General features: G+C 43.8%; 2 protein-coding genes across 2 annotated transcripts in view; both read right to left on the reverse strand.

The window, feature by feature from the left end:
* Positions 1-125: 125 nt before the first annotated feature.
* On the reverse strand, positions 126-23,856 carry CCDC201 (coiled-coil domain containing 201). Its single transcript, XM_074945263.1, has 3 exons — positions 23,287-23,856; positions 20,472-20,611; positions 126-181 (listed from the first exon to the last, which is right to left on the reverse strand). Exons 1-2 carry the CDS (start codon positions 23,854-23,856, stop codon positions 20,525-20,527), a joined length of 657 nt encoding a protein of 218 aa, XP_074801364.1. The 3' UTR covers positions 126-181; positions 20,472-20,524.
* Positions 23,846-25,236, reverse strand: part of ADCY1 (adenylate cyclase 1) — a 252,378-nt gene continuing 250,987 nt past the window's right edge. Inside the window, exon 22 of the mRNA XM_074945261.1 lies at positions 23,846-23,859. The gene's annotated coding sequence lies outside the window, so the exon portion shown is untranslated. The remainder of the gene's footprint in view (positions 23,860-25,236) is intronic.

The raw sequence follows: 25,236 nt of genomic DNA on the forward strand, positions 1-25,236 counted from the left end.
AAGTTAAGGGGGGGGGGGGGCTCTCAGCCATGAGCACTTGCTGTTGTGGGAAAACAATGCTTGTCAAACAGATAGAGAAGAAATGTATCTTTCCTGCATCTCTCAGCCACTTTGCTTCCCCATCTCGTCTCAGATCTCATCTGACAACATTTGTCTTCTCTTTTGCATACAGTGGTTGTCACTAAAATAAAGGAAAAAGAAATCGACCTTTACTGCTGCACCACAGTAAAGTAAATTTATCATGGCATTTGCACTATGTCCTAGATTTGAAATAGCAAATTCTTCAGTAAAGCCAGTTGCTGCAGTGTGTGAAATGGTCTCCTTTTTGTTCTTTAAACTGAATTCCTCTCCCCCTCTGCTCCTGAAAACATGTTGAGATACATTTTGCATGAAAGAAAGTGAAATAAAGATGCATTGTACTGTGAATTGTTTTGCATTGTGTCCTTTGGTCCTGTCTTCAAGCTGAAGACATCCCTCATTTACAGCTGGAGGGCTACATTTTCAAAAGTGACTAGTAATCTTAGGTACTCAGCTTGACATATTTTGACGAGGCCTCGTTTTCAGAAAATGCTAAGCACCGATCCTCTGAAAATCTGGTTCCTTTAAGTGTTTTCAGTTGCGTACCCCAAAATCAAAGCACTCTAAATCACTAGTCACTTGCAAAAGTTGTAAGCCAGAATATCTCCAGTGACTTTAAAAGAGTTACTCTGGATTTACATTGATGGAAATAGGAGCAGAATTTGGCCCAAAGCCCTGGCGCAGGAGTTCCATGGTAAAAGCACAGCACTTGTGTCTTTTCCACATCTGATGCTTATTTTCTCATGAGCTTATACATTCTTCTCCACCTGCAAACCTAGCACAGAAAGAGGCTAAGGAGTCCCCAGGCAGTCTGTTGGGTGAGGAAAAAGACAATTTTGTGAAATGCTCTTAAATAAAACTAGTTACTGGAAATGATAAAAACCCAAAGATCATATATGGTTTTTGCTTTGAAGTGGACTATTTTGCACAGAATTGAGTATAACTACAGACTGTTCAGCATCAGGAATCTCCTGCACATCAGATGACTGGGTAGCACGTATTTTACCAACCCTAATTCCGATCTCAAATTCCTTGAAGCAAAAGGGGGGCATGGAAAGAGGTGAAGCACTTTCACTACAACAAAGTGCAACCCTTTCTAGACTACATTATTGAGTGGATGGTTTAAAGGAAGAAAATGCTAATGCTAATGTTGAGCGTTACCGACAATAGGTTTGATCTGCCAAATTCTGATTGAAATCTTAATTCTTCCCCAATTCCCTGGTGTTCAGGTCCTTGGAGTTTTATTTTTGGTTTATTATGTAGATAAGAGACAGCGGCAAATACCTGAGCCAGATCACAATTTTTTTTCTATTAGTTGGGGGTATGTGGATCTGGGATTTGTTCAGACTCACTTCTAATTAACAAAACCATGAATTATACAGTATCCTGAGGAATTTTTTTTCTACAGTTGCTGGTGCGCATAAAGTTACAGGCCTGCTTCTCCACTGTTTTCCATCTTCTGTGCTCATTTGCACCTCTGCACCCAGAGGGTAAAAGTCTGCTAAACCAGATGTTGCATGGGTTTAAATGGCTGCCCCAGGGTCAAGGTGGTGAGGAATCAGGCTCTAGCTATCTTTTACTATGTAAGTAGTTTACTTACTTTAGAACAGAACAGAACTACCTAAGACAGCCGCAATCAATGAAGTGATAGTAGGGCAGCTGTTTATGTGTGCTCTGTTTGATGTAATACTACAGCTTCCCAACAAAGCCCACATCCCTGACCTTGACATGGCTTTAAAGAACACAAACAGTGCAGATAAGAGTCATAGGATAAAGAAAGTGTTTCCCATGTAAAATTGTGTTTACTGAAAACTGTTGACAGTAAGTTTTAGGTGTTCTTACTAGTGTCATCTTATCTGAGCCACTCATCATGGAACAGCACATGCATCATAGTCTCTGTGTACTTGCATGCACACACCAGTCTCTCTGTCATTTCATTCGGTGACCTCATTCTTTTCCCCTAGTCAGCAGAAATTCAGTCGTCTTGTAAAATAATTTCCTGCCATTTCTGTTGGCTGTTCCCCAGGTTGTGGAATCATTGTTATTATTTCCCTCTAGGTGCGATATTGCTCCTGAGTTCTAAGTTTAATATCCTAAACTGGTCCTTGCGCACTAGAGAGCAGCAAATAATGTATTCAATCAGCTTAGCCCTTTTTTCTGGTTGCGAAACTTATTCAAGATTATAGAATAACAGCCGTGTTAGTCTGTATTCGCAAAAAGAAAAGGAGGACTTGTGGCACCTTAGAGACTAACCAATTTATTTGAGCATAAGCTTTCGTGAGCTACAGCTCACTTCATCGGATGCAGATGAAGTGAGCTGTAGCTCACGAAAGCTTATGCTCAAATAAATTGGTTAGTCTCTAAGGTGCCACAAGTACTCCTTTTCTTATTCAAGATTATGATTTTTCTCAAATTTATTCATCAAATAATTTCTAGGAATAATTGTTGGTCTGTAGATTGCTCACAAGCAGTTTCTTAAACGTGTCTGAAATTACATCTATTGTTGGTTAATTTTGATTGGATACACAGGTCACATGGTGTTGTTTCTGTACTCAGAATGGATAAGGGTAACTCTTAGGGTATGTCTACACTAAACCTATATTAGATCAGTTTACAGCCACCACAGTAATTACTGTGATGATGCATGTCCACACAACCCACCTTGGGTCGGTGGTGCGTGTCCTCACCAGGAGCGCTTCCACTGACTTAAGAGGGGTAGTGTGGGGACCTGAGAGCCTGGTCTCTCAGCTACGCTAGCAGTTCCCTCCCAGGAACGCTAAGTCACATTGGCTCAGCTGCCCCACAGGCTCCCGGGTTCCTGGTGGTCTGCCCTTCCGCTCCCTGTTCCCGCTGGGAGTGCACTTCTTGACTCCTTGTTCCCCACCTGGAGCGGGGTCCATTCTCACCCTCGCTTCCAGCTGGGAGTGGGGTCCAGCCACCCAGTTCTCCAGGGAGCAGGGGGTAGCTGGGCTCTAGGTTCCAGCTTTCTTGTCAATTTCACAGATCTACTGGAGCTGTGAAATTGACAAGAGAGATAACAGCCAGTGTAAGTAACACAGTGTCTACACAAGCACTGGGTTTCCCTAACTACACTGACATAAGCCCTACGGCCTCTTGTGGAGATGGAGTTATTATTTCGGTGTATTAGGGAACTTACATCAGCAGGACAAGACTGTAATATGGACACTGACATAATTAAGTCAGTATAAGGGGCCTTATGTTGACCTAATTGTGGTGTGCAGACCAGGCATGTGAATCAGAGCAAATACTCAAGCTTATGTGTTCAAAATTTGCTTTTCACAAATATTTTCTAGCACTTGCTTAAAATTTGCTGTTTCCATTTACTTTCCAGCAAGTACATTGGTTTGCTAGAATATTTGTGGGCCTGCGGGGGTGGAGCCTGTGGGCAGCATGCAGATCCCCCTGCCCCCCCATGCCTAGGCGCCAGAGGGACATGCTGGTCACTTCCTGGAAACCGCCTGAGGTAAGTGCCACCTGGAGCCTGCATCCCTAACCCCCTCCTACACCCCAAACCCCTCATCCCTGGCCTCATCCCAGAGCCCCACCCCCAGCCGTATCCCTCACCCTCTCCCATCCCCAACCCCCTGCCCCACCCCGGAACTCCCTCCCACACTCCAAACCCCTCAGCCCCAGCCCCAAATCCAGAACCCCCTCCTGCTCCCCAAACCCTTCATCCCCGGCCCAATGCCAGAGCCCACACCCCCAGCCACAGCCCTGAGCCCCCTCCTACACTCCAAACCCCTCATCCCTAGCCCCACTCCAGATCCCACACCCCCAGCCAGAGCCCTCACCCCATCCCGCACTCTGAACCCCTCATCCCCAGCCTAGAGCCTGCTCTTGCACCCCAAACCCCTTATCCCCGCCCTCACCCCAGAACCAACACCCCCCAGACAGAGCCCTCACCCCTTCCCACACCCCAACCCTCTGCCCAAGTCTGGAGCCCCTTCCAAAACTTTGAACCCCTCATTCCTGGCTCCACCCTGGAGCCCACACACACCCTTCACCCCCTCCGGCACCCCAAGCCCCTACCTCAGCATGGTGAAAGTGAGTGAGAATGGGGGAGAGTGAGTGACGGAGGGAGGAGGGATGGAGTGAGTGGGGGTGGGGCCTCGGGGAAGGGGCAGGGCCTCAGGGCAGGAGTGGGACAGGGGGCAGGGCAAGGGTGTTTGGTTTTGTGATTAAAAAGTTGGCAACCCTACTCCTAAACCACTTTGGCCCAGATGCTCAGTGGAAGTTAGGTGCCTAAATACCATTAAAAACCTGGCTCTTAGGCTCTTTTGAAAATGCCAGTTACTGACCACAAAATGGGGCAAACACAACTCCAAGGCCACACAACAATGGTCCTGCCTGCCCCTTTCCCATCTAATTCAGAAAGTGGCAGGTGTGGGCAAAAAACAGAGTACTTGCACATTTAAAGAGGAGACATGCAATATGTTTTTCTTTTCTTTTTTTACAAGCACTTGCTTTTCACTTTCCGCAGGAATCCTCCTAGAAGCTGAACTTTAATGTCCAGTGTGTCCTCTACTCAAAATTGAATTAACCACAATAATTCACTATTAATTTACTATGTACTGTACATCAATAAATGAATCCATTGACCAATGATGACATCCCATATGCCAAGTTATGGCTGCACGGTGCAGCTAGGGGCATGCCAAAGAAAGGGAGGGCAAGATAGAAGCCTTCCTCTTTGTTTTGGTTTCCCAAGCCCTCCCTGTACCTCTCACAAACGCAGGAAGGCTTCTCTTCAATCCTTTGTGACTTGGAACATTCCAGGGTGGGGCTTAAGGTTCAAAGACTATTTATTAGTATTATTTATTTGTGCTCTGGTAGCATCTAGTGTCCCTGCTCATGGCTTACAACCCCACTGTGCAAGGGGGTGTAAAACCCAATATAAAGAGACAATCCCTGTCCCAAAGATCTTAAAAATCAAAGTATAAGATGATACTTATGCCCCCAGTTTGACAACTTTAAGCACCCCCCAGATTATCTGGTAACATAACAATCTTCATCTATTCTGGAACATAGAATGGCAGCTGCCTCTGCTACTACTCCTGCTGCAGGCATTTATTTAAAATTGCAGTGAACAAAAAAATGAATGATATCTCCTTTCAGTTACAGGGTTACATACCTCAGCAGGGCCCTATAATAAGAGTAATTTGTACAGGCAGACCATTTCCAGTCACAAAATGGGAACATACCATGACACTGCCTTTTCTACCCTCCTCTGGCACAAAGAAACTCTCAACAATGAGAGCAGAGCTCATCTGTGTGGAAAAGAAAACTTTCTCTGGGGCTGGTCAAAACTGCGGGGCATGAACTCCCCCCAGGAACTAAAGACCATCACAAAGCTCCCCACCTTCTGCTCCAAGTGCAAAGCGCATTTCTTTGACCTTTCCTTCTCTCACATAAACACATAGCAACAGGTATATTTAAAAAAAGCCAACACCTACCAAAACAAAACACTCCATTACACATGCCTCTTCTCTTAGGCAGAAGATGAAGGAACAAACAACACATGACAGCTGTGTAGTTACATCTCTCAATGCACTACTGGAATGCACTCAGCTACTCCTAGTGGTGAGTGTGGTACAAAAGCCTATATAGACTAGAATAGAGTGTACATGGGAGTCCCTATGGGAGAGCATTTAAATGGGAAGGAATGATACACCTATTTATTTTTATTTCCTAAACCAAAATTTCCAGTCCTTTGATGAAACAAAATGACAGAGGTCCAGATCCTCAAAGATAGTTAGGTGCCTAGCTGTCATACAAATCAATGGGAATTAGGCACCTAAATACCATTGAAAGTCTGGGCCAGCTGCAAAATATGATGACCTGCTTCACAGTTCATTGACGTCGAGGAGGTACGCTTTTTGCCTTCAGGATCTCAGTTCAAATACACCCCAAGGTTGGTAGTGACTGAAAGATTTCTGCTAGCTGACCTAGATCCCTTAGTACAGTGATACTTAGACTGTGGCTCGTGAGCAGCAAATGGCTCTTTAATGCCTCTCCAGTGGCCCTCTGCAGCACATGATATGAAAACACTGTGTGATTTAATTATTAACCCCTCAGGATGCTTTTACTATGTTATGAACCAATTAAGTTATCAACTTACACTAAGTTATTAACTTATTTGCTATGAGAATAATATACTAAACATTTCCCCTGTCATATTGCTTAACTATGAATATCTAGCACTATAGTAAAAGATTCAGAGTAGCAGCTGTGTTAGTCTGTATTCGCAAAAAGAAAAGGAGGACTTGTGGCACCTTAGAGACTAACCAATTTATTTGAGCATAAGCTTTCGTGAGCTACAGCTCACTTCATTGCATCCGATGAAGTGAGCTGTAGCTCACGAAAGCTTATGCTCAAATAAATTGGATAGTCTCTAAGGTGCCACTAGTACTCCTTTTCTTTTTATAGTAAAGGAAACCGTTAATTCACACTGCTGTGGCTCTTTTAGGTCATACTGATGGCTAATTTGGCTCCTGCGCAATGGAGGTCTGGGTATCACTGCCTTAGTATGAAATGATTTTCTAGCCTCATGTTGCGTTCCTGGTGAACAAGTATCCAGATCATAAACAAAGCATCACAACTAGCACAATTGTTAGCAGCCTAGTAGAAGCTAAGGCTATGGCTACACTACGCACCTCTTAGCGACACAGCTGTGCCACTACAGCCGTGCTGCTAAAAGATGCACAGTGTAGCCGCTCTTTGTCGGCAGGTGAGAGGTCTCCTGCCGACAAAGAAATTCCACCCCCAACAAGAGGCGGTTGCTTTGTTGGCAGAAGAGCTCTCCCGCTGACAAAGCACTGTTCACACCGGTGCTTTTCATTGGTAAAACTTTTGTCGTTCGGGTGGCTGTTTTTTAAACACCTCTGAACGACAAAAGTTTTACCGACGGAAGTCCAGTGTAGACAAAGCCTAAGCTACCCTCTCTCCAGGCCGGCCAACAGCAATTCCGAGCCCCAGGGCAGAACAGTCGATGGCCCCCCCTAGAAAGGGATAGCTGAGGTTTACAACACTACGTTTTATCCTATTGCTAACACATTCAAACCCACTATGTGTAAGCTGTGGCATTACTTGATCTAGGACACTTTTTTTTCTAGTTACAGCACAAGTATTAAACAAATTGTGAGCCTAAATATAAGCTGTATGACTTGTTATTTTGAATTATATAGTTAAATTAAATAAATACATTATGGAATGAAATTAATTAATATATAAAACACTGAAAGAAGCACAAAGTAAGAAAACACCTGAAGTATCAAGCAGGCTAATTAAACACCTAATCGTGATTCACGTGTAGTCTAAAGACAAGGGGAAAAAACCCTGATAGACAAGGTGCAACTGAATATGACCAACAAAGTTAAAATACACAATATAAGAATTGCGCTGCTGGTGCTGTGGGACATCAACACCCAGAGCAATGAGGAGACGGCAGCCATGGTGCGCCATATCTACCGGGCGATCTCCAAGGAGGCGGCCAGTGGTGGAGGCAGAGGGAAACCCCATGCCTCATTCCCTGGCTGAGCGGTGGAGGAGGCCCCTCATCCTGTGCTCCTGATAGCGGCTCGTCAGCCGGCATTAGCGGCTGTGAAGCGGGGGCTAGCCTAAGCTGCCTCTTGGCAAACTTGGGGCAGCTTGATTGGGTGGGCGAACTTGCTGGCTTGTGTTCGGCAAGGGTGCCTCCTTGGGAAGGAATTCTGGAAGCACAGAGGGAGCTTGTGCCTCTTTAAAATCTCCCTGTGCCCTTAGCCCTGCAGCCGGAGAGCCAGCATGGCACCGCAGGCACAGCGGCTCCCCAGCAGCCGGAGGAGGCCGTTCCCCAGCTCTGCGGTGCCCCAGGCTGCTGTTGCGGATGCTCCGCCAGCCCAGCAGGGTGCAGCAGCGCTCTGGCAAACTGTTCCTGTCACAATGAGGGGCGGCACTCGGGACAGGGCAGCAGCAGCAGGAAACCGGATTTTCTTTTTTTTTATTCTTAATTTTTATTGAACAAACACGTATCTACCCCATCCACCTGGGCCCTTTTAAATTGCTGGGCCCCTGGGCAATTAACCCCTTTGTCCCCCCCCAGCTGCGGGCCTGCCTCTCTCGCTAGGGGCACTGTTAGCTGTCAGGACAGAGGCACATGGACTAGGTAGTGTAGAGTAGCTTGGCTGTTGCCACCTGGGTAGTAAATATTGAGTACACAGAACGTGGCCTTGAGCCTCATGGACTGTCGTTCCAAAGCCCTTTGCAAGTGCTTCATTTGTATTTTTTTTAAAGTTTGAAATTCTATGCAGGTCAAACAAACACATTCATCCCTGAGTTATTTTCACAATTTAAACCCAGTAGCTCTTTCAAACACACATTAAAGTGTCCCCTTCAAATTATGGCTTTGAATAGTAATAGAAGGAGAATTGTTTAACTTAAAATAAAGTCAGAGTCCACACTGTGGGCCAGATGCTGCCAACGTTGTAGAAGGCCCCCCGGTCTGAGCTGGGGGAAAGACATATAGAAACTATATGGGAAGTCTCGACACCCTGGTGCATCATGAGGCAGTACAGTGCATCTCTCCATGGTGAGGATAGGCTATAAGATGACTTGAACATCTCCTTTGCTGCATTGATTTACTGTCCCATGTACAGTAGGGTGATTAGGAGCACAGGAACTGCCCTACCAAATCAGTCCAGTGCTCTGGGTGATCTGATGTCCTGGCTTAGACTGTGGACAACGCTTTATGCTTTAAAAGAAGGTGCAAGAAGCACCTTAATGGACAGCTTTCTGCCCACAGGGAAAGTTTCTTCCGAGCCCCATCAGTTCATAGTTAACTTATGCTGCTCTGCTCTGTCAGAATGACTTCTTGGAGACCTGAAGAAGAGCTCTGTGTAAACTTGAAAGCTTGTCTCTGTCACCAACAGAAGCTGTTCCAATAAAAGTTATTACCTCACCCACTCGGTCTAGCTTGTATGCATTGAATGCAAGTGAGGATGGTCTCATTCACCATATAAGGCTGGGATTTTCAAAGGAGCCTAAGGGAGGTACATGACCAGCTCCCACTGAAATTCAATGGGATTTGAGCACCTAAGTCCCTCAGGCCCTTTTCTGAATGCTGCTAAACTCTTTGCCTCAGTGTTACCTTTTGGCAGTGAGTCCTACAGGCTGATTATGTGTTTGTTTCCTTACAGTTTTAAACGTGTTGCCTTTCAATACCATTGACCATCATGTTCTTGTATTAGGAGAAACGGTAACTAGGAGTGCAGGATTTATCTTCCCTACACAAGTTATTATTTTGTGAAGTTGTGGTATGTCTCCTCAGATCCATCTTCTTGCTAAACTCACCAGACCCCAATTTTCTAAGCCTCTTCTCGGACAGAAATCGATCTGTGCCTTTGGTCACTTTTGTCACCTGTCTCTGGACACCTTCTAGTGCAGCCATATCATTTTGTGAGATTGCAGAGATAGCAGCCACTATTACAACTCCAGGGCATAGGCCAGAGAGCCCATTTCCTCTGGGTCCCATGGAGATCCCTTGAATAAAGCCCATTTACTCAGGCTGTGCACAGGGGACTGGAATTTTTGCATTATGTATTTTCAGATTCATGGTCTTCTATTTCATTAGCTCAGTTTTATTAAAATCAGAATCTGGACCCTGATCTTTGTCTAGTAGATCAAAATTAATTATTCCTGTTTACCATCTTAAGCTCTAACACCAAAACACATTTGCTTGCGGTAGGGAAGCACTCAGATTTGCAGGGGTTAACCCAACCTGTTAATGAATCAAAATCACACTGGAGTCCAGACTAAATGTCACACGAATATTTGCCTGCCCCACCGTATAAATAATCTGAGCCATCAGGCACAGAGATCACATAGAGTTACTGGATACAAAAAGAATCAATATCATTAATGTATAATGAAACAAAACAGAAGGCTAAGATTAGATTGTTGAGCTACTTCGCTAAAGATGAAAGCAGAGTGCCCTCTTTTACAAACAGCTATTTGACTGCTTTCAGTAAATGAGCACTCTTTCGCCCCCTGTGACTGAAGCATGACATGTAACCTTTGGTACAGGAAAATAACAAGACTTTAGTGACCTAAAATCAGTGACTTAGGGCCAGCTTTTCAATGGTACTTAAGCACCTAATGATGAAGACAGGCACCTAGTAGGATTTTCAAAAGCAGATTCACAAAGGAGAGCCTTGCATGCATTACCTGAGTATTCATGGAGGTGGGACTGGAATATGGGTCTCCCAGGTGAGTGCCCCTAACCACTAGGCACTAGTGTCATGCTCACGTTCTCTCTGGACCAATGCCAATTGTAAGTATTCCATACAAATAGCAGTTAGGCAGCTAAGTCCCTTCGTGGCTCTGCTGCTAGGTGTTAAATCTGGCCCCTAGTGACCAGTTAGTGGTGGTTTTATGCCCTAAAGTGTGAGTTTAAAAAAACAAATGTTTTAAAACTATTTAATTTAACTGTAGATATTCTCATTCCATAATATAAATGTCTAATCTCTTTCTGAATCTTACAAATTCTTTGGCTTCGATGATATGTAGTGGCACTGAGGTCCACACATTAATTATGCACTGTACAAACAGTATTATATCAGTTTTAAAACTGACTTCTTTAAAAACGTCTTTCAATTTCATTGATTGTCTCCTTGGTCTTCTATTATAAGACATAAGAGTGTCTGATTTATCTTTTTTCTAATCATTCATTATTTTCTATACCTCTATCATGTCCCCTTGAAACTAAGCAGTCCCATTCTTTTCATTTTCATGTCACATGGAAATATTTTTTCCTTGTTCTGTTTTTTGGGTTTTTTGTTTTTGTTTTTGTTTTTGCTTTGTTTTTTTGCCACCTCTCCCTGAATCCCCTCTCATTCAGTGACATCTTTTTTAGCTATAGGGTGGCCAGAATTGGCCATAGTATTCCAGGTCAGGCCATACTCCTGATTTGTATAGGGGCATCATAACTTTGTGGTATCATTTTCTATTCCATCCTTTATGCAGCCTAGCTTTTTCTTTGCTTTTTTGGACCATCCATGCACCCTGAGCTGAGGATTTCATTGAGCTACATTGTGTCACTCAAGGCTTTTTTTTTTTTTTTGGAGCAGTCACAGTTAACATAGCTCCCCAACCATGTTTAGGAGTTCAAATTATTCCTCCTATTGTGCTTTACCTCCCATTTGGCACCAATGAAATCAGCAGTCACCATATTGCCTATTTTTGTGAGACTCCTTTTTAAAGACAGTCAAACATTTGCTACGCACTAGTCTCCCTGCATAGTTACTTGTGAGGAACATTCTGTTTGACCTACTTGCCAATTTGATCATGCAGTTAATTGATCAATGATCTATTAGCTGGTAATTACACATCTAAGCCTACTTTATCTATGTTTTGTACTTTTTCCTGGCAAAAGATGCATCAGTTTGAATGTTTAAATAAGTCTCAACCTTCATGTGAGGTGGTCCTGAACTGTTTTGTTTTCCTAGGGAGTTTTGATAGCAATATTGCTCAATCCTTAGTTTATTTGTTCCCAACTTACTGTATCTGAACTCATGTGACTCCCCTCTCCCATTTCAGGGAGTTGGATCATCCTTTTTCAGGGGGACACACACTTATGTCTCTCTCAAGGTCACGTGCAAGTTCTTTTCTACTTTCGCAGCTGCCATGTTTTTCTTGCATCATTTAGATGTCCTAAGGCAGCAGCCAGTGGGTAAGTGGCACATAAGCAATCTAAAGAGACAGGACTGCAATTTGCTGCTTGCAATTCTATTGACTTCAGTGGATTTGCAGTTGTTTATGGGGTGAATCTGGCTTACTCTCTTATCTTTCTTTCAGTCAGTTAGCCTTACAGCTCTGTGACAGTCAGTGGGTGGAATTTTGAAAAACAACTTATGCCCAGCTCCTCAAAGGTATTTAGGTTGCTATCTGCTGCTGTAGGCACCTAAGTCCTCCATTTAGATGTCACTGACATTTTCAAAACGACTGCTCAGCTGCTGCAAAACACCATAGGTGCCAAAGTCCCAAAGGCAGCTAATTTCCACTGGTTGGCATTCACAAAGCCACCAAAGCACTGAGGATGCTGCCAGCAGGATCCAATCCCCCAGAGGCAAATTCAGAGTATGCCAAAGACCTGATAGCTGTCAGACCCCACATTAGGAGGGCTAGATGCAGGCCACCTGTAGGCTGTGGGGGGCCCCAGCCCTGTGGTGCATCAATAGGCTGTGGGGGGCACCACAGGTCTTGCACAAATGACACACAAGGGCACAAGGAAACGAAAGGCAAGCATGAGAGTGGTATCGAGCAGGAGACAGAGACATGGTTTCAGCTGCCAAGTCAAGGGCTATCTAAGCAGCTGATCTGGCTTAGGTGCCTAATTCCATAAGAGGGTTTGTGGCTGAGGATCCTAAGTGGAAGAAGGCACCAATCTCTGGCCCATCAGCCAAGCACATCAGGTCTAAGCCCTTCTCCCTATCCCTCTTCTCAGCATTTCCTACTGACTAGCTTAGGTCACTCCCCGTTCAGCTTGCTGGCTTCTGTGAATCCTTTTTTAGGCACCTAACTCTCCACGTGTTGTACGAGGTGCCTGGGCCATTCATTTGGGGCTGTGCAGGGGGTCTAAAAATTAAGATTTGAATGGCTGAGCCTCAGTCCCCTTTGTTGAGCTGGTCCCGAGTCACTTTTGAAAATGTTATCCTCTAGCTTCAGTTCTATCAGCTTCTTTTCTTGTTATATGGGAGCCCACAAGAGCTGGCCAACATTTTTCAAGTTTCAAGATTTTGATCTCATTTTGCAATGTCATAATAAATAAAAATAAAAACACAGGGAATAATGTTGAGGAGCTTTCCCTCCCCCTCCCCAATTTTTCCCTCCCTTTTTCAACCAGCTCTTCAGAGTACATATACTCCTGAGCTGAGAGAGAGTCTCCAAGCAGAGTGAGAAACTGAATACAAGGGAGCTTAGACTGAGGCATTGTCTTCACTAGGAAAAAAGGTGGAATTTTAGCATGTGATATCTCACATGGTAAAATCCTAGTACGGACAAGGCAGCTGCAGTTTTAACATGTGTTAACAGGTTGAGGTAAACACTCGTAAGCCACCCCAAACATGGCAGCTCCCAGGGGATCTGTGGGCAGTCTGTGCCATCCAAGTGGAAGCCCTGTCTGCTCAGAGCAGTCTTTCCGCTCGTGTCTCAGCCCTGGCGGCGACACAGATTGCATGCAGCCATGCTACCAGGGTTCCTCTCTGGCCAGGATTTGCAAGGTGTAAGGCAACATCTGCATTAAATTGAATACAGCCTGGGCCTGTGTGAACACCTCTGGAGGAGGTGGAGGTAATGTTGTGCATCCCTGTTACCACTCTCAGTCTGTCCCTTTCTCCCCTGGCCCTCCATGAGTTCGCCCCATTTCTTCTACATGGACCCTTTAGAGGATCTATGGAGGGAAGTAGAGAGTGGGGTGCCATAAGGCACTTGAACCTCATTTATGCATGGAATGGCTCGTCCATGTGTGATCTCAGGGGGCATGATCTGGTTCTATGGTCCTATGTAATCGTATATACCGGACCACAGTTCAGTAATACTGTAATTAATAGTACCACATTGTCCTGCTATTAATTTGCTACATAGTATTTTGTTTTGTTTTGTTTTTATTGGCTATGAAATTGTACTGTGACTTCAGAGGAAATAATCAATTACCAAGAAAGGTTTTTTTTCCCCTCAAATAACCATTAATGCATTAAGTGAATCATTAAAGAGAGAAGCTAGACTAAATATGGCAAATTATTTCTTTACCATGAAGATATTTTTAAAAAGATATTTTTAACCTGTCTCTTTAAAATTATCTCTATATAATAGTGCTCTAGATGTGCACCCAACAGAAGTATTACTAGTTCTTGCACCTCCGATGTGAGTGGCAATTTTGCCATTGCTTTCAGTGGAAGCAATATCAGTCTCCTATGCTTAAACTGAATTCAATCTACGGCATTTGTTTTCAAGTAACCCACTTCTATAGAGTCTTTGTTGTATTTTGCACTTCTCCATCCAACATCCTGCTTAGTCACCATCAGCAGGTAGATTGTGTAACAAATGAACTGAAAAACAATGTTTGGGTCAAGGTCACCATTTAACTTCTAAAGGAAAAATATTGTAATGAGGGGGAACCCTCCAAGGGGAGGTTGTTCCAAACTTCAGAAAAACACATCCCTTGTCACGTTTGAAAGGCAGCCGGATAGCATGATGCAAGAACCTGTTCAAACTCTCGTTTTCACTTGAGTCCTATGAAAGGCACTTTTCAGACTCCTGTGCAAAGAGATAAGGCCCAATGTCTACCATTCAAAGGTGCTTACGGGAGATAGCCCCTTCCCCACACTTACTGACTTTAGGCCCTTTTGGAAATGCCATCCCAAATTTTCAAACCTCATTGTCTAAAGTTAGGCCCCTAAATCCACATTTAGGCACCCAACTAAAGAAGGCTTATATTGAAAGGTGCTGGGCACCCGCAGCTTCCATTGACTTCAGTTGGATTTGTGGGTGCTTAGCCGCGCCGAAAAGCAGGGTTCTTGTTATGCAGCAGGCCCTGCCATAGTGCAAATAAATAAATAATAATATGCAAAAAGAACCTTTTTCACAATGTGTAAAGCAAGGAGCAGAACAAACCAGCAATTCACCTTTGCTGCCACCAGAGGATGAAAATTATAACACTGAAATGCTGTGTTGCTGGTTCCTCTGGCTACTCTGGACCTGCATGCTACGGAGGAGAAACAACTAAAAGATCTGGTATTTAGCTCAAATCATAAAGTGAAATCCTAAATCCCTGTAACCAAAAGAAATGTTGGGTTGTTTTTCCTTGGATATTGTACTCAAATATACAGTTGTTTAATAATAAATTAGTCGGTACATAGCCTTTTCTTTTAAAATAGTTGAACTGATAAGACACTGAAATAGCTCTTTGGGCAGTGACTATTCTTGACTATAGGGCCATACGCTGCCTAGCACAATGGGGGTCTTGACCTGGTTGAGATCTCCTCATGCTATCTCCACATAGATCATAATTAACAATAATACTGTTATCACGCACCGTTCCCTGTCAGGGTCTCAAACTTTGCTGAAATTCAGTTTGCTTTGATGAGACTTTTAAGTGAGAGACTAAAAGGGGCGATAATTGAGTGTGACTTTTTTCTAATCCACAGAGATCTGAATTACGACAAGGAAATGCTTTAATTGTTACCATTTATCATTTCACAGTCATAATTCAGATAATTTAGACTATCCAATTGTACTTAAAATAAGAAAAAAAATCCATGGATAAATCAGATGCTTTTTCTCACATGGAGAAGAAAATGAAAGTGACATGCAACATTTTGGAAAGGACAAGTATAAAGGGTTAGTTCTTTCTGTCTGCTGCAGTTTCAGGAAGAATACAGACTCTGTGAGTGAAATTCAGCCCTCACTAACACATGTGCAATCTGTTCCCCCCATTGAGGAAATTCCAGTGGAGTTCATTAGAATCTTACAGCTGGTCTGTATAGTCGCTTGCTGATCACTGTTGATTTCTACTAAATGTTACTTATTACTTTGTATCATGGTACTGCCTAGAGGGGCTCCACTATACAAGAGGCTGTATATACACATAATGTGAGAGTCCTTACTCAAAAGAGCTTACAGTATACATAGATAAATGAGAGAGAACAAAGTATTATTAGACCCATTTTACAGATGGGAACTTACAAACAGGGAGGTTACATGACATGGCTAAGTTCACACAAAGTCTGCAGTAGAGCCAACAACTGAACCCAAGTCTCCACCATCACAGTCCCTAGCTTTAGCCACAAGACAACCTTAGCCTCAGTGACTAGTGATTAGATCCACAAAATAACTTAGGTTCCTAAATCTAACATTTCAGCACCACTGTGAACCTCAAACCCCACTACTGCCTAACCCTGGAGGCACTTGAAGTCCCTAGGTGCCTAGATTTGTGCCACTAAAGTCCTCTAGCCACATATGTCCTGATGCTACTGAGCTGCTCAGAGCCTTAGCAGGATTCTCAGATTGGGCAATCCCTGCCTATCTCACCTGTAAAAAGAAAAGGAGTACTTGTGGCACCTTAGAGATTAACCAATTTATTTGAGCATAAGCTTTCGTGAGCTACAGCTCACTTGATGAAGTGAGCTCACGAAAGCTTATGCTCAAATAAATTGGTTAGTCTCTAAGGTGCCACAAGTACTCCTTTTCTTTTTGCGAATACAGACTAACACGGCTGTTACTCTGAAACCTATCTCACCTGTGTGGCCTCATCTGGTAGGTATGCTCTGCCCACTTGTACCAGATTGGGCCTGCACAAAAGAAAGCCAGGGGTGAGCAGGTCAGAATCCGGGGTGCTTGTGTCCTGTTATGCTCAACGGACCAGAGGTTAGAGCACTCCTTTAGGTTGTTGGAAAACCAGGTTCAAATCCCCCCTGGTTGATTTGGAGCAGGAACTTGAAGCTGACTTTCCTACCTGCAAGAGAAATGCACTAACCACTCTGCCATAGAGTCACTCTCTTACTTTTTTGCTCTCTGGGCCAATGAACATTTGTTTATTTCCTACAAAGTGGAACAGCTTCACCAGGAGAGACTGAGAGAGAGCCTTCACATAATAGCTTGGTGGTCAGGGCACTCTCCCGGGAGCTGCGAGACTTTGGTTCAGGTCCCTGCTCCAAATAAGGCAGATTAGGGGATTTGAAAACAGATCTTCTGCATTCCGGGATAGTGTCTTAACCACAAGGATAGTGGCTCTAAGGAGTGGTGAGGAAGGCTGACCAGTCTGAGGCACCTAGCTCCAGGAGAGGACTCATGACTGCGAACCCCGAGTGAAGGGAGGTGCCTCCCTTTGCCCGGAGTCAGACACCTATCTGAGTCCTGCCCCATCCCTTTCCTCAGGCAGCTCCCCACTCAGTTGCTGGCCTCCCTTTCTTAGACAACTAATTCTCCCCATGCAATTCATAGGGAGCCTGGGCACCTAACTTGGGCTTCAAATTTCACTGGGCAGCAGGGTACCTAGAAGTTAGGCACTGCAACATCTAATTCCCCTTTGTGGATCTAGCCCCAGGAGACTAGAAGGTCCATTGTTATGTTCCAAACCCTAACTGCCAATAGGAATAGGACCAGACAGCCCTTCCCACTATTAAAGATTAATTAGGAAGCTCTTGCTATTAGTTCCTGGAGTGAAACTCTCCAGGACAGGCACTAGATTGATCTCAGTGGAGTGTCTTCTTTGGAGTACACGCTCCTTGGAAGTGTGATGGAGCCTGGGTGTGGAGGCCATCAGGTCATGATCCAAGGCATATTCATTTGGTTTAGTATGTAGTTAATTGTCCGGTGCTTGTTTGTTTGTCCACGCTACTTTAGCTCTTGATCAGGCCTCCCCAGGTTTCCACTTGCAAAAAGGGAATCCCTCCCTGGACGAAGTAGAATCACGGCTATTTCTGGGAGGAATTAAGAGTAGCTGCATAGTCCTTGTGCCCCAGCAATCCCCCTGGAATCACAGGCAACTGGGCAGCTGCAGTCATAGGCGCCGACTCCGTGGGTGCTCCAGGGAAGGTGAGTGCTTAGCACCCACAGGCAGCCCCCATATCAGCACCTTCCAGTCCCTCCCTCCCCTCCAGCACCTCCCGTGGCCCTGCCGGTCAGTGCCTCCCCCTCAGCACCTCCCACCCACTGCGATCAGCTGTTCCACAGAGTGCAGAAGACGCTGGAGGGGAACAGTAAGGGTGGGGCACACCCGGGGGAGGGGATGGAATGGAATGGAGCAGGAAGAGGCAGGGTGGGAGTGGGGCCCTGGGGGAAGGGGTGAAGTGGGAGCTGGGCCTGGGACAGAGTCAGAGGGGAGCACCCGGCCGGCACATTAGAAAGTCAACACCTAAGGCTGCAGTAATGTGCGCCAGAGACAGCATTAGGAGCAGGCAGCTAGAAAGATGGTATAAACTCCCCTATTCCTGGGCTCAATACAAATTGGTTTGACCTCTGCAAGCTCAATTCCAGCCTCCTTGTGCATGTGTGTTAGGGTACAGTCGTTAATTACATGGTCACATGTTATTTTTTTCCATAGGACCTATCTTGTCTCTTCTCCACTCCAAGCTCCTGGTGTCAGTTGTATTTTCCTTACCTAGCCAGGCCCACTCCTCAGGGCTCTCATCCCAGTCTCTTTGTCCATTACATCCTAGTCTCTTCCCTTCAGACTCCTAGTCCCACTGTCTTTGCCCAGCCATTACCAGTTCCCTCTCACAACTCCTGCCCCAGCATCCTTGCCCAGGCAGTCCCAATCCCCCACTTCCATCTCCTTATCCAATCTCTCTCTTCACCCTCGCCTCCAATCAGTCCCCCCACACCCTTCCCCATCCCCATCGGCTCACACTCCCAATCTTCCTCCTGGGGCAGGGGCTCTTTGTCCAGTCTCCGTGTCTGCACACACCCCTTCCTAGCTCCCTTGTCCAAGTCTCTTCATTCACCCAGTCCCAGTTCTCCCACTTGAGGAACTTGGCTCCTCATCAGATCGATCTTGCCCCCTCTCTCCCTTGTTCTCCACCCCAGTCGCCTTCCCAACCAGTTCAAATCTCCCCACCCACTCCTCATCTGCTCTCAGTTTCATCCACACCTACTGGCTTCCTTCCTTCCCAGCTCCCAGATTCTGCCCCAATCCCCCACCACAGGATACTTGTCCTAGTGTATGCCCCACACGGACACCAGTCCAGCTTCTTCATGCTGCCTGGGACCGGGGGGGGGGGGGGGGAGAGGGGAGGGGAGAGAGAGTTCATTGGGAGCACAGGAGAGACAGGCTTCCTGCTCTCAGTTCCACTTCTGTGACTGGATGTGGCACAGCCTGCAATCACCCAGAGCTGCAATTGCAGGGGAAGCGCAGCTTAGGCCCAGGCTGGAGCATGCCCAGTGCAGACAGAATTTAGTGGCTAAAATTTAAGAGGTTGCCATTGAGCATGTGCAAACTGCCATTTTGCTTGCTTAGAACTTGACTGAATTTTCACAGGCACTTTCCCCTCCGCACTTTTGTCAAATCTCTCCTCTAACATGAGGGCAGTAGAACTTTTCCAAGAAATACTTTAACAGAGGGGAAACAGCATAGTTTGCCCTAGCTTTGTTTTTGGAAATGGGTGAAGCATTTTGGCTGAAACGTCCACAAATATTCTGCCTGAGGTAGACATACTACCTGTAGAATTTCAAACCAAACAGCTAAAAATCGGCAAAGTTATAAGCAACTGAAAACGGGGTCTTATAATGGGACTGTCAGGCAACTTTAGTAACGTGTATTGCTACCAGCCTCACCCCTAATAATGGCATTATAAACTGTTGGTTGGAACCAGAGGTGTATTAGGTGGTTTATAATGGCATTATATTCTCTACATTACTTCGTGGCCCATTATTAACATAGTGGAACGTCTGCAGTGAATTAAACAGACATTTCAGTGGTGTCTTTCAAAACAGGTTGATTTTTTTCTGGGTACAGTAGTTCCAGTGAGCACCCGGAACAGCAGGAAGTGCGTGGGGCGAGTAGCAACACGGGAAGAGACAGTCAGCGCTATGTGGTGCGCTTAGCAGAATATTAAGGGCTAGAGCAAGTTCAGTTAGAATCAAGCCTTCAAAACAGACTGTAATTAATTAATAATCTCCAGAGGCTGTCCTCCCTCCTTTGTGTGCCTCTCGCTATTTCCTCATATCCCCAGCCAACAGCAAGAATGCTCCTGATTGCATCAGCATTGATTACTCTATAGATGGAGAAATTCTTCTCTGGCTAACAAGATGATATTGCAAGCAGGCTGGTGAAGCAGTTACTCATGTTATTTAAGCTACATCCATAGTCCAAGAAGATTTAGGCTATGTCTACACCACAAATTACGTTGGTATAATTTACATCGCTCAGGGGTGTGAATAATCCACGCCCCTAAGCGACATAAATTATACTGACCTAAGCGCTGGCATGGACAGCACTATGTTGGCTTAATAATTCCTGCCTCTCCTGCCAAGAGGAGAGCTTTCTCCGGTTGTCTTAGAGCATCTTCACCAGCAGCCCTACGGTGATGCAGCTGCACCACAGTAGTGTAGACATAGCCTTAGATATTACATGAAGAAACGTGGGTCCTCACAAGGTGAAGTATAACCCTTATGGGGGCAGTTTTCCACCCCCTGGACCTGCTCTTAAGCTGGTGTAAGTGGCCTGGGAATCTACGGAGGATCTGCCCCCTTGGCATCGGGCCTCTTAATGCTCTGGAGGTTCCTTATTTAAAAAATTTGCTACAGGTTTGCTTTAATTCTGTCCTTTCCTTCCCCCCACTCCCCCCGTTTGCCACACAGTTACAGCAGACCCAACAGCCAAATCTATAGTTTAATGGAACCTCTTTTTCCAGTTGTACAGCGTGTAGCAACACTCATTTGGGAATTCATTACATCAAATTTCTTCAATTGTCAGCTCATGTCTCGTCGCCTCTTCGATATTTTTAAGTTGACGTAATTCCCATTCTTGCTGTTTTGCTTCCTATTTTAAAGAGAAAAAAGTTTAGCTTAGCAAACTGGTCTGTACAACCAACACAATAGGACTTTCTTCTGCAATTAACAAACAAACCAAACATCTGCTCTATTTAGTAAAAGCCTGATTCTTCTTCCACACTACCTTACACAGCAGTTTTACTGCACTAATGGTAATAGTTACTATGGATTTACACCGGCATAACAACTATCAGAAGTTAATGCTGAGTCTCAGCAAATCGAGAGGCTGATCCAAAGCCCATGGAAGTTAATAGAAGGACTCTACTTTGTGACAGCTAGTAGACGAAATTGCAGGTGTTGGAGTCAACACTTAGTGGAAAACCTGGAGAAAGAAATGCATCTTATATAGGCTTTGTCTACACACATTTCCCCAGAATTCAAAGTAGGTCTAAGGTTTAACTAAGCCAGATATTTAAACAAATAAATAATGAAAGGTTCCAGTTATTGGATCCTTTCCTACATCAGGTTTAAAGCCAGTTTGAATTGCTGGGAGAGTTTTCCCCTGTGAAGACAAAGGCTATGGGTGTTCCAGAAAGGATAGGATTTGACATGTTTTCATTAGAAGCAAATCCCTAGATGAGGGTCTAACTTTAAGCAATGACCTGCAGTGGCTTCATTCATTCATTCTCCAGCTTTCTACAAGCAGTTAAATCTTTTGTTTTGTTTTCTTCCATTCCATTGTTCTTTTGGCTTGTTTATAGTTTGATCTTGAAGCATGATAAATGTAATGCTTTGCAAACTCAATTCATGCAGCCTCCAACCAAGAATCTGTTTCTTCATTCTGCATATTTACCAGTTTCTCTCTAAAACATAATCATTTTAAGCATGTTCCCAGAAGAGGTTTATAGAAGACAAATAGTCATTGCAAAATAGAGGCAAAAATATTAATTAATCCACCAAATGTGAGCAAACTCTGCATTAGAACTGTGTGGAAGTTTTCCAACAGAAAATACTTATTTTATTGAAATAGAAACATTTAGGTTTTGATTAAGCCTGACGTAACCCAGGCTAGTTTCTGACAGAAACCTGCCTAGTTTCATGACAAGTTATCCACCTGTCTACTTCCCCAGCTCCTTGGCAGCTGTGGTTTCCAAGAAGCATATTTTGTTTTGTTGTTTCCTAAACAAAATATTGTAGAATTTCACTTCAGCAAGAAATTGAAAGGAGGGGGGGGTGTTCCAAATCAGAATGAAAAGCAAAAACCTTGACATTTTTCATAGAGAAATTCAGGTTTCCAGTGAGCAATACTTAACATTAATCACTATTAAAAGGACACACATAAATGCAACACAAGTATAACCCTCCTAAAGATTAGAGCTGGTCAAAAAATGGGATGAAGGTTATCTGAGAGTTTTGTAACACTCTCCATTGATGTTCAAATTAAAAAGGGTCAGGGTTTTGAAGTTTCTGGACCAGGTCTATAACTGAACAAAGCATTGGACATACAAATAAAAACCAAACAAACAAACAAACACACACACACACACACAACAAAACCCTCACTTTTAACAAAGAAAATCACCTTCCCCCCCAGAAACATTGCAAAAATATCCCCCAACTGCTGAATTTCAATTTTTCTCAACAAGCTTTACTAAAATGTTTGTATGGAAAGCCCAGTTATAAGGGAGGCTACTGTGTATGTGCACCATAGCCCTTTTCTGGATGAAATCTGAACTGCTTAAATTGGTGTTGTGGGTAAGGCTACGATGTAGTCATGGGTATTTTTAGTAAAAGTCATGGACTGGTCACGGGCAATAAACAAAAATTCAAGGCCCGTGACCTTTACTATAAATACCCCTGACTAAATCTTAGCTGGGGAGGCCTGGGGCACCGCTGCTCTGGGGGGCCTCCAGAGAGCCGCTACTCAGGCGGTCCCTAGGACCAGCCACATCAGCCACTGCTTGGGCAGTCCCTAGGGCCAGCCACACTAGCTGCTGCAGAAGTTATGGAGATCGCAGAAAGTCATGGAATCTGTGACTTCCATGACCTCCTTGACAGACACGCAGCCTTAGTCATGAGCCATTTAGTGGTAACAATCCATGGAGAGTCTCCTTTAATTCAAGAGGTAGTGCTTGTTACAGGAGAATGTGGGTTCTATTACTTAACCATTTTTTTGTTTGTGTATTGTCTTCACAAAGATTGAGAGAGTCTCAAATGTATTTGTTATTTGAAATTAATCACTAACTTCTACAAGCAAATAATTCTTGGGCTGCAAGTTGTTCTATTAAAATGGAATATACATTTTGCAGTTCAAGCTAGCTAGTTAGTTGTTATATATTTGACAGTACATTACACAAGTCAAAGTTGATGCTGTATTTAAATATGGCATTTAAGAGAGTAACACAGGTTATCCAACCAGGGAACTGAAACAGAACCCCATGACTTATGTAACGAACCATCAACATCTAATAAATTGAGTTATACGTTCAAAAATATTATTTGAACTCTGCTGTTGGCAGGTAGCTGAACATATAGGCTACACATTTACTTGGTGAGTGTTCATGGTAGTAGAGTTCAAGCAAAGAATTTAAATTACACAACTTTTATCAGCAGATTTAAGACTATCCTGAACTGTCACTGAAAATATTTGGATTCATCCTCCAGATATTGGTAGAATGTCATGCAATTTAATCACCTCAGAAAATGTATGAATAGTGTATTTACCAAAAGTTTTTTTTCAAATTTCCTTTTTCTTCTTTTTCTTACTGAGGGATCTTTTATCCCAGGAATTTCAGTAACCAGCCATGCAAATACACTTTTAGAAGTTACTTTGGCTGTCTTCTTAGATGGTTCAGCAGGGACTTCAGCTGCTGCACTTAGTATAGGGGGAACCATTGTCTTGAAGCTTGGCTCTTCACTGGATTCCTCTGAAGCCAACACTGTTGAAAGTCGTCTTCTGGGAACTGCAGCCCAAGAGCTGTGGCTCATCTCTTCACTTGATTCCTCTGGGTCCAATACTGTGGAAAGCTTTCTTGGAAAAGTGACTTGAGAAATGAGCTTGTCAAGGTGCATTAGTTGTTCTTGGGACGATGCTTGTTTCTGGAAGGATGATTTTGGCATTGGAGACCCATAGACTCTCTTACTTATGTTTTGTTCTCTGATAGATTGATTCGTCATATCCACCAGAGATAACATACTTTGGGAGAACATTGAATCCACCGGAGTGCTATGTTTCACTGCTGCCTTTTTCAAAGATCTTTTGACATTTAAGAAAGAATCTTCTTCCGCTGACATTTTCTATTTCGGTTATGTGTTTTCAATGCAAAAAAAAAAAGAAAAAAAAAGTTAGTCTTTGAAGGACTATGGAATCAATTACCACGTGTAACATGATAGCACAATAGGAATGAAACAGCCACCATTAGGGCGATTTCATCGTAAAACTCTATCATGTTTATTCTCTGCCACAAGTAATGCATTTGTTTGTTTGGTTTTTTAAAGGGGAGATGATGGCAGTTTAAGTCACCCAAGTGCTTTTATTTGTGCTCAGAAGTTACATGGAGTTCCTCCTTTTAGAGGACTAGTGCACTGGAAATGTCTGAAGAAATGTCATTTTAAAATGAAAGGAAGGCGCATTAGAAGACTGGTTACTGCACAACTGATATATGCAGTTTTCTTTCTTTTTTAAAAAAAAGAAGAGAAGGAGGAACTCTCGGGTGTGGAGCTCTACACTAGGACCTTCATTTATTTAAATATATTTCAGGCTACCTGAAACATTCATTAAAATAATGGTGGTTGGGATAATCAGGTTCCTCCTAGGTCAGTATAGAGAGCTAATAATCCACTTAGATTGCAGAATTTCAGTGGTAGGGGATAACTGCTGCATTCCAAGTCAACCAGTGTAGTGTAACCCAATTATAGAAGTGAAACTTCACTATACAAAGGGAGAAAACCCGATAAATTAACAATCTGAGAATATTCTATTCCACTCCACTCTGAGCAAGAGCTCAAAGTCACTGGCAACACTCCCATTGATTTTAGTGGCACAAGATCAGATCACATACAGCATTTAGCTATGCTCAGATTGACTATAAAGTGATTCCACTGTATTTGAAAATAATTTCTTCTTTTACTCACCTGCCAGGCCCTAACATCAGGATCCTGCAAGATCTGAAGACAACACAAACACCTAAAGAAGAATCAAGAAAGCAGCTCTGGTCTCTGCTTTAGGTATTCTGGCCAGATCCAGTAGTAGGAATCTGCTCAGGCATAGCCATGTACAATATATGGGCCTTAATAATGCCACACATGCTTGCAGAGGAGCAAAAAACCTTTGACTTTTTAAGAGAAAAATCTGTCATTTTAAGATGTATTTTTTTTAAAGGTCATGAAAGTATTGAGTAACTGTTCTTATAAATATTGTATTTTATAAACCAGTTCTTTTATAAAATTTGTAGTGTTAACTATTTAAATGGCTGTTTAAACTAAACCAACTAATATCTACACTCCAAACAGAATAGAGCAAAAAGATCTTACACCAACAAAACAATCAGCTCTTCTACTGAAGAAGTGGGGCCTGATTCTCTGCTGCCTGCCACTCTTTGCACCTGTGCTAAGTACTATCATTTGAGTTTAGTAGAGTTTTACACCCATCTTGCACAGGTGTTAAGAGACACA

The sequence above is a fragment of the Natator depressus genome, chromosome 2 (assembly GCF_965152275.1).
Source record: "Natator depressus isolate rNatDep1 chromosome 2, rNatDep2.hap1, whole genome shotgun sequence".
Lineage (NCBI taxonomy): Eukaryota > Metazoa > Chordata > Testudines > Cheloniidae > Natator > Natator depressus.

Excerpts from the sequence above, each read along its gene's own strand:
- CCDC201 (XM_074945263.1), bottom strand. The coding sequence starts at position 23,856 with ATGTCAGCGGAAGAAGATTCTTTCTTAAATGTCAAAAGATCTTTGAAA. Across the intron at positions 20,612-23,286 it reads AATTTGAAAAAAAACTTTTG|GAAGCAAAACAGCAAGAATG; the intron begins GTAAATACACTA and ends TCTTTAAAATAG.